The following is a 10,051-nucleotide window of genomic DNA, read 5'->3' on the forward strand; positions in this document are numbered from 1 at the left end:
AACTCTTTTATTCATCCACCTCCGCACATCTCTCAGCAATCATTACGCAATCCAACAGTGGATTCGCATAAAGAAAGGAGAATCCTCTTTCATGCAAAAGATACAACCTTTGTCCTATTTTTTCTTTCAACATTTCTTCCACCTCTTTTGCATTATTTATAACGGTTACTAGAGCACTTAGCCCTTGAAAGGAGCAAGTAGCAACATAAAGAAATGAATCTAGCGACAGCAATACCAAATAATTGCTTGTAGATTATGACTGTAATACTATGTATGACCTTTCCAAGCATGGCAGATAAAGCTTCTTCATTCAAGTAGATTTATCACAAAAAGCAGCACATCTGTCAATGTCGCACAAAATAATGCATTTCTATAAAGAGTCGTCGATTGCAATATGATTAATCACTTGATCCTCAACTAATACCTTTGGAGGGTTAGGCATAAAGGTTGTCCTCGAATAAATCAAAACCAATACAACAACAGCACTTAGGTTCCATGAAACTCTCCCCATAAAAGCAAAACGAAAGCCTTCTAAAAACACCTGCAAGAGCACAACCATTAGTAGTCCAATCTCTTGCAACCCGCTTCAGTTTAACCACAAAAAAAGGTTTAGATGCTATGGGAATTTGACAACTTGACATGATTTGGACAAAATCCAGGAGAGTAGGATCAAGTTATCAGGACCCGCAAGAAATATCTATCGCTTCCTTCTCTCCACTTACTTCATTTACATGCACACACATCGCAGACAGATTCCAGGATAACTCGTCTTCCTCAGGCTCTCAGCCTCTGTATGATAGAAGTTGGCCTTGGAGGATTTGGTTGTCCTCCAACAACCGGTCATATTCGAGTAGCAGCTCTTCTGACTGTTTTTGAAGGGAAACAACATGAGCCTCAGCAGACACTGCCCGTTTCTCCTGCTGTTCACACTCTGTCTTCAGCTTCTGCAACTTTTCAGTTAAACTACCTACTTCTCCCTGGAGTTTATGTATCTCGCTGGAAACTTTATCTTCCTTGTCTTTGAAATAATGGTGCTCCTTTTTAAGTTTCTCAACTTCCTCTTTGGAGGTACCAACTGTTTTCTTCAAAGAAACCATCTTCCGGAGGTAGTGGTGCAAGCGATCAATCACCAATCCAAGGAAAAGTGTGTAGCCTGCAAAATCAAGCTCAGCTTCAGGCGATGTCTCTTTCATCGAGATATATAGTATAAGCCAGAAAATAGAAGGAACAAAGAAGAGATAAATAAAGAGTAAAACAACTTTCTATCGTGTTGAGGTCTGAGCAGACTGCCGGATCATTACTGATATCAAAACTTGCTGTTCCACTTTGAATATTATTTTTATCTTTCTGAAGTACAGTTTTTGGAAATTTACAGCTCTGATAAATGGAAGGAATGGAATGCAGTCTCAGGCTTCCTTGCAAAGCTGGAATGATATGCACACGTAAAACATGTTTAGCCATAGTCTTCGAAAAATGAATCGAAAAGCTTGTTTGGATCGGATTCACTGCATTGGAAATAAGCATTTTGTGGATTGCTATAATAGTCTCAGACCTTTTCCAAATGAAAAACCAGGGAAAAGGCACAAAGATTGTTGCCCCCTGCCTTTCCCATTAGGTCTACTTGCATAGACAAAAGCACATGTGGTTTTCCATGAAGATCTGATAAACCAGAAAGCCTAGCCAACTTACAGCCTCATTAAAAAAATTGCCTACCGATAGCTCCCTTTTAGTTGCAATAAGTAGTCTGCACCACAGCTTTGAGACTGTCCTATCTGGAGGCACCTCCACCCCCAATATACACCTTATAATGGCCTTGTCTCGTCTTGAGTAGAGTTTACAGCATCGGTGTAACATGTCATCTCATACCCTACCAACCGCGTATAGCCTTCTTTGCATGATACAAACCCTTTGAAATTGAATGTCATATTATAAGTCTGCATCAGCTGGAACTGAAGGATTTTCAGGATGTATCTAACATATGGTCTAAAGTTGTATTAAACTAGACATGCTCGATTGCACTAATTTCGTTTGAGTAGGTTTTAATGTCCTCCCTTAAATCACCTCAAACTTCATTTAGAAAATAGACCACATGGATCCAATGAGAAGTCGAAACAACTTTGAATCATATCAACCAAAGATTTGAACCAAAAATGGTTGCTTATAGCCCTGTTTTTCCTTTTTTTGGCAGACAGTTGATTTTCTGTTCACCGATCAAATCTGCAGAAATATGCTCCAAAGGACAGAAAACAGGATTCTTGATGATCTAGCACTCAGATTCACCCACCTAGTAGTTGGAAAGGAATTACCGTATGAATAATAAATGCATGTAAGCAACAAATATGGTACAATATTTTGCTTCACTATATCTTAATACTTGAACTTCCATGAGGTAATGGAATTTTCAGGTAATGCATTAATGAGTAATCTATAACACCACTGTTCCACTGGGCATCCAAGTAATTTTAAAGTTAAAGATTGAAAGGAGGAGGGCAAGTAAAAGGCATGGGTGATGCAGATAAATATAAGCATTTCAATAAAATACTGAGCAGTACATAAGGAAGCAATGAACCAACCACATGTATGACTTAAGCAATTCGATTTGAGAATGGTAAGGACAAATAAATTATTGATCGGGTGATGTTAGATCGCAAAAAATAATGACCCTTTAATCCTCATTCTTTGCTGTTATGATTTCTAGAACTAGTAAAAGTGTGCATATTACATCATATCAATAATAAGTGCTCACTGAGAAAGCAAACACCATGAGGACCATAGGGAAAATACCATAGAGGGCCAAGGCCTTCCATGACAAACTATCATTGTGAGTACTCATTAACAAATGTGACTTGGACGATCCCAGATGATTCTTATGACTTCCACATTGAGGACATATTGATCACATGGAGATGCATGAACAAACATGGACAGGTAATATTCAGTATGCTCAAAGTAAATTACTTAAACTACATAATTGGACTTCTCAACCATGCACAAGGAGCTTATACAAGCACAGCAACATAAAGAATATGACAGGATAAAATCAACCTAATGACTAAAAAGTATGGTGTAAAATTACTTCGATACAAAATAAGAGGAGGCGTACATTAACAGTTGCTATTTAAAATGGTCCACAGAACCATGGTAGAAAAGTTAATGGAGATTACTCTTGAAGAAGCAGATATAGTTGAAGTAGCAGCCAGGACAGAACATGAGGAAGATGTGTGAATGGTAATAAAAGTAGATGTTGAAATGAGAATAAGTACTAGTAAAAAAACTCTACAAGTATCTATAGTCAATCAGCATGGCTAAGAAACTATTGATATACTTCAAAATGGCAGAATATCCAAATGAAGAATCAAAAGTTGCTCCTTAAGAGCGGTGAACAATATCATGAAAAAATTTCACATTATGTTAGTTGATTGCTGATGACATGGCTTCTTTTTTTTTTAATGAATTTACATTATGTTGAAGTGAAAAATACCCATAAGCACAATTGTATTGGTAGATCTAGAGACCCTCATCACCAATAAAAATAAAGGTGTATGTGTATGGTGCCATCAACATGGTGATGAAATGGTAATCTATGTCTCTTTCATGCACCATAAGACAATAGACATGTGAAGTCCAGAAGCATAATAAGGTGACCGAATATCCTAAGTGGGCTATATCTATCTGAAGAAAAAGCAGTTTTCATAGAAGAGAACAGAAAAATCTCTGAAAGCCCTAAATAGGGGTGCAACAAATTATCAAAGAGCATGCATTTATCTTCAAAGTGATTCCTAAAGGTGATGGGAGTAAGCAGGGACCTGCAAGACCTCTAGATGGTGCAAAAGTTCCCCATAAAAGTGGCTCCATGGAAGGAGTGCAAGGGACCTGCCCTTTAACTACATCCAAAATAAACGGCACAATGAAGAATAGCGATCACACAGAAATCCTCAATAAAATTAGGCGAAATAGCCTGAATTTCAGATCTAACTACCAAAATCAATATTTGGACATCCTACCAGAGAACCATCAAGAATAGGTGATGGAGAAGGAAAAAGGAAATAAAGGAGCAGCACATGGTAGTGCAATGCTTCAAAAAGTTATAAGATGATGGATTTAATGCTAAGCTGAACCTTTTTGAAGATTTTATTGGTGATTGTTGGCAATAAAAGGAGATATGACTAGACTTGGAGTTCTAGTTATGCCTCATTTTGAAATTTGGAAATTAGAATAGTAGGGGAAGTGCACCTTATTTGGAGAATTACCCCACACCTATGCTGCAAACGATCCAAGCTGCTCATGAGCAGCTCAAGATCGGCTTGTTACAGCTGGGCTCAGGCATGGCTTAGTCAGGAGACAAGCCAAGCTCATACAGAGTTTAGAGCTCAGCTCATAAATAAGCTGAGACTGAATATCCAAGGTTTATAAAATATATGGAGGCTTGGCTCAGCGCAGTAAGAAACTTGACTTAAACCTTATCCGAGCAGAGCGTGAACAGTTTTCTTTAAGCTCAACTCAAGAACAGCCCTTCTACAGAACAAGCTTAGGCCAAGAGACTATTACTCGGATTGGCTCGGCTCTTTTGCACCCTAACTGAACCCCTCACTACACAAAAGGAAGAATGTTCCAGACCTTATAGAAGTTTCGATCCCCCAAAGTGCTCAAATTCCTACATTATAGGAGATTGAGTATGAAGGGAGTACTTCACTCCTCAAATTGAACAATGAAATGAGCAAGGACTCCTATATCACCAAGAAGCAGTTTTTTATGCACTCTCAGCATGCCTAGGAATCAGGATGTGCTCATACCATTTGCATAAAGAAATTGGCAGTGGTAAAAAAAAAAATAGTTAAAGGGCACATGGTATAGAAGTACCAGAATCTACATGATTAAAAAAAGTGTGAAAGAATAATATATACAATGATTAGCACAGTGTTACATACACAGACTATAATACCAACACAGATTGATGTATAATATTGTATCATTACACAATGAGCTTCTTGATTGGAGGGATGACAATTATATTTAAACAGTAATTTCACAAAATGTAATATAATCTAATCATCTTTCCCATGGTTTCTTTTCAAACTATGAAATTTATGATCTTCCAACATTCACGGTAACCTCAAATCTTCACAAAAGAATTGTGGGAAATGAAAATGCATTGCCAGGAAAAGATTTACAAGACAAAACACTTTCATTTCACCCTCTCCAAACTCATAGTCTATCAGCAGTGCATATTTCATATGTTCACTTATGCAGATATTCTTCTTGAAGAAGAAGCACATACGTTTTGAATGTTGAAATGCATCTTAACAAGGGCAGACTAAAATTTTTCTACCATTACAATGTCTGAATACAATAGTTTCTCACCAAAACCTCCCAATTTGGAAGCACAGCCTCCAAGCCCATTTTGGAAGTGTTGCTACTCTCTCTATAACATCTTGATAACCCCACGAACCAGGTGCTGGAATTCAACTACATAGTCTGTCCTACCTTAGAATCAAAATTGATATTGAGATGCCTAACATCAATGAAAAACTGAGGTTACTCAATACATGTTACAGTGAAGCTACAAGGTTCCTGAAAGAGATCAAATAAGTATCCCAATAATACCAGCTACTTTTCAGATAGTGTGATGTTTTTAAGAGTTCTCATAGCCTCAAAGGAATCTCAATACATGAGGTTTTTGATTTTCTGCAACCAAATGTTCATGTGCTTTTTTTATCCAAGGTATGCTCTATCCATAGCCCCTTGAAGTCACAAAAGAAATACAGATTATTGAACCACCCCTGAACTGCCTTACATTTGACAAGAGAATCATTTGCATGATTTTCTAATATCTTCACCTCAAAGCCTAAGAAAATAATAAAAGGCAAACACCTCTTGAGCACATCAATATTAAGGCTTTAGGAGACCATGATCAGGGTGAGTTTATGTGCAATATTCTAGCTATAGAAAATCCATTACTGAATCGTATTTATGCATGCTTTGAGCGTCATCTTTCTTCAACTTACTATATGGAGCACAAACCAAGGGCCCTGCTTTAACCCTGCCTTAAAGCAGTTCTCCATGATCCATGTTGAAATAGCCACTTTTTTCTTATATCTGGCATTGATCTTCTCAAGCATCACAAGCTTATAATACATATGCTCCCTTCAGAAATGCCATCTGGAGGTCGAACTCCTCAAAACATCTGGCATTATCCTTCAAAATGGTAGTCAGATTGAACTCCTCCAGCCTTTGTTGATATTTATGCACCAAAAACCACTTGAAAACTTTGAATGCCTATCCATTAACTTTATGGCTAAACCCCACAAGCCTTTATGGTAAAGATCCCACATACTAGCATCTGAGACATAAGTAGCAATGGATTTGTAGCTATCCATTTCAGGTTCCTTCTTGCATTTCATCCATACACAGCTCTCATCTTCTTTCTTCTCTTGTTTTGCCCATATGGAGTCAACATTATCTAAATCAAACAAATTGGATGAGATTCCACCAAGAGACCATCTTGGTAAATAGCAGCTTGGTATTACTTACCTATTCTCCTTCGGTTACAATTTCTGAGTATTCTTATATATACTGATCATTGTACTGCGAACATTATTTAGATACATATCAGACTTGCAAACTATTTGAGTGAGACATAGCCTATTACAACTGCATCCGATGGGCTATTGCTTTGACAGGTGAATCCTGCTGCATTATCACACACCACTTATTAACCTCAATTCTGAAGTTTCATGGTATAAAAAGTTTGTTGTTATTGCCTTAGGTCATCTCCAAAAAGTTTGGAGATTTGTTCTCTTTAATCATTTACAGTGGCTGTATGTGATCCTCTTGCAAATGGATAGAGGTAACTCTCATTAGCAATGATAATTAGACAAATCCTTAGTGTCTACCTGCCAACTGCCTCCACCATCTCACATCCAAGTCAGTCAAAAACCTGATAAGTCCAACTTGTTTGACCAAGGATCAGGATTCATGGGTATAGATGCTGAACCACAACCAGAATCCAACAAGTCAAATGCTGAAAGCCTCAGAAAGCAAGCAGTGTCTGAGAATATCTTGAAAATTCCGGAAGGTCACAGCATCAATTACTTATTTAGGCATTTTAATATTCCACTTCGTGCAGTCCTATCTTAAGGAATCATTCCTATCAAACCCCTCCGGTGAGGCCACCATGATCAACTTAGAATGACCCCTCCTTTAAAATGATGAAAGTTTTTCCCAATCCATACTGCATGACTTTCCATCCAGTATTGACTATTGAGAGTGTAAGAATTTGTAACAAATCGGACACTTTTAATATTTAATTCACTCAATACAAGTTTTCAGTGTTTTCTGTTGACTCAAGAGTAGATCTTGTCACCATTTCAGCTAAGATCCTGACTACACAGTGACAGTATATACATAAAGACAAGACAAAAATATGAGGGCAAAAAAGAATCAGACAATAAAATACTTTCAGACAGAAATAACACCTCTCTGAATTCTTATCCTCACAACTGGCCTAAGTTTAAACATGTGAAGTTATGATTACATAGCAAAGAATTGCATTGAAACATCTCGATAAAAAATTTCATCTTTAGTAAATGTGCAGTGTCTGAGGCATTCTATGTGGAAACTTGAATAGATATACTCAACTCGACAAAACTCAACTAAGCTTAATCCCAATCTAGGTGGGCTCGCTACATGAATCCTTTTCCTCCATTCCACTCGGTTCTAAGAGATGTTGACATGATGGAAACCTAAATAGATATATCAATAAAATTCTAACAAAAAACATCAAATAAAAAAGAGTAACCAACGCAAACAGATGCATTTTGAGATCTAACCTATAAGCGAGGCCTCAAGGAGGTGGGTCCTCCAAAGGACCTGGTCCATTGGAGTGACAGTCCCAAGCTTCACGCCTCTGTTCTGGATCTTGAGAATGCTGGTGATGCTCGACGCCAGGAGCACCGACAACGTGCACGCCAAAGTCTTCACCGTTGCCGGTCCCTTCCCCGTCTTAAGCTGATCCAAACCCCTCATCACCAGCTCTCGCAGCGGCCCAATCTTCACCATCAGAAGAAGTGTCACGGCACCCTCCGCAAAAAGCACCAGAAACAGAAGCTGAATCATTTTTTTCCGCCCTCAAATCCCACAAACCTTTGCAAGAACTGAATTTTATCTTGGGAAGATCTCTTTGAGAGGACAAAAAGATCAGATTTTGAGAAAAAATCCCTTTTTTTTTTTGGGGGGGGGGGGGGGGGGGGGGGGGGAAGGGCCTCTTGTCGATGCAGATCAAAGGCCAGTGATCTCAAAGCAGAACCCTTTTCCTATTTTAAGATTAAAACGCTCTAAACTTCCGCAAAAAGAAGGCAAAATACTTTTTTTTCGCCCTACCAGAACAAATAAAACCTGGCCGTTTATTATCTTAAAAAGATAGCCTTTTGCTTCTCTGAATGAAACCTTCTTGCCTTGTTGGAGAGGGAAAAGAATGAGATGTTCTTCAAAAGGCCATAGATTTAGGGATCTAAGACAGTGGATCGCTTTGGGAACACTTGATACCCCAAAAATCTGAGCTTTTTCCACTGGAGACTTGTCTAATGGGATTATTGCAGGAAACCAACCTCACATTATGCGAGGATTTAGGGGAGAAGGGTCTCCTTCCAGGCCGAAAGAGTAAAATGAGAGAAGAAAAAAGGAGTCTTGGTTTACAAAAAAAAAAGATAAAAATGGTGGAAAAGAGGCCTTCTTTGAAACTAGCTCTCCTGCTCACTCTGCTTTTCGAGGTAAGTGGGCAGCTACGCTGTACCAGATTGTGTGTAATAAAACCACATTTTTGGACTCCCCCGCATAGAGGGTATTCCTTTTTGAGCAAAGCTACCACAGTAAATAGTTTTTTTTTAGTTATTATTATTATTACAGCGACTAACACGCAGTAAGTATGAATGTGATCAACAAAATCAAAAAATAGTAGCTTACTAAAATACTTCAACAAAGATTCTTAATTTTTTCATGTAAAGCCTCCTGAATGATGGACAGCAAATGATGCAACTCAGTCAGCCACGCCATTTGCTTTTCTATAGACATGCATGGTCGTGTAGGAGCCACACTCTCTCAGTAATCTGCAAATGTCCTAGAACAATAGTCATTCCTCTACAGCGCCTCTCCAACTCTGGATCCACTCGATCACCGTAACCAAGTCGCTCTCAAGAAGGAGACAATCTGCATCCAAGATGCGCCTCATGAAGATAATGCTCTTCCTAGCAGCTCTAAGCTCATGATAGATAACAAATGTGTTACAGTAAATAGTTTCGAATTGCAATTTCTTTAGTTGTAGGTTGCTGGGGTCCAAATGTATCCATTTTAGATGTTTGGTGGTAGGATGGAAAAAAATATACACTTTTTTTAACCCAAAAAGATATATATACTTTTATCATTTTGGGTATTCAGATATGATCACATCTGGAGTAGGTGATGAGGATACTCCTCCTTGTGAATTAATATATATTCTCTCTTTTATTACTAAAATAGAAATATAATATGCATATCTTGGTGTATCTAATAAGTTAATAAAGTAATATAATTTTCTTGGCAAATATTTTCATTATTTAGATAGTATTATTTGATATTTACTATCAAGAAATATACATATATGTACAACCTAATGGCGCATGTACGCAATGAATAAAATATTTTTTTTAATTTTATACATAAATAAATATTTTTATTTACTACCTATATATTATATTTAGTTGATACTTTTATTATTTACTATTATTTATTTTCTGAACTTTTAATTAGTATTATTTTTACTTAATTATTGAAAAAAAATTATATGACCTTCGTATGTACATCCTCTCCCTTAGGAGATGAAATGGACTAATTTTGTTATATATTTATATTATATATTATATAATAGCTTGTATCGTTTGATGTTAACCTATCAACACGGTTCTTTTCATGTTAAAATAAAACAAAAGAAAGCAAATATAGTTAAATCAAATATTGGTCGGCTACATTAACGAACATCCTTGGCATAAAATAGCCATGCCAGTTGACATCCTTTTTA

General features: G+C 37.3%; 1 protein-coding gene across 1 annotated transcript; it reads right to left on the reverse strand.

The window, feature by feature from the left end:
• Positions 1 to 348: 348 nt before the first annotated feature.
• LOC103721478 (uncharacterized) lies at positions 349 to 8,796 on the reverse strand. Its single transcript, XM_008811718.6, has 2 exons — positions 7,830 to 8,796; positions 349 to 1,153 (listed from the first exon to the last, which is right to left on the reverse strand). The coding sequence occupies exons 1-2, from the start codon at positions 8,113 to 8,115 to the stop codon at positions 783 to 785; spliced, it is 657 nt and encodes a 218-aa protein (XP_008809940.1). The 5' UTR covers positions 8,116 to 8,796; the 3' UTR covers positions 349 to 782.
• Between the last annotated feature and the right edge of the window lie 1,255 nt (positions 8,797 to 10,051).

Source organism: Phoenix dactylifera, chromosome 13 (genome assembly GCF_051530095.1).
Source record: "Phoenix dactylifera cultivar Ajwa chromosome 13, Ajwa_hap1_PhDact_Kaust_v1.1, whole genome shotgun sequence".
Lineage (NCBI taxonomy): Eukaryota > Viridiplantae > Streptophyta > Magnoliopsida > Arecales > Arecaceae > Phoenix > Phoenix dactylifera.

Bases quoted from the DNA above. Each gene is read 5' to 3' on its own strand.
- LOC103721478 (XM_008811718.6), bottom strand. From the start codon at position 8,115: ATGATTCAGCTTCTGTTTCTGGTGCTTTTTGCGGAGGGTGCCGTGACA. The intron at 1,154-7,829 runs GTTAGATCTCAA...TTGATTTTGCAG, and splicing joins CCTTGAGGCCTCGCTTATAG to GCTACACACTTTTCCTTGGA.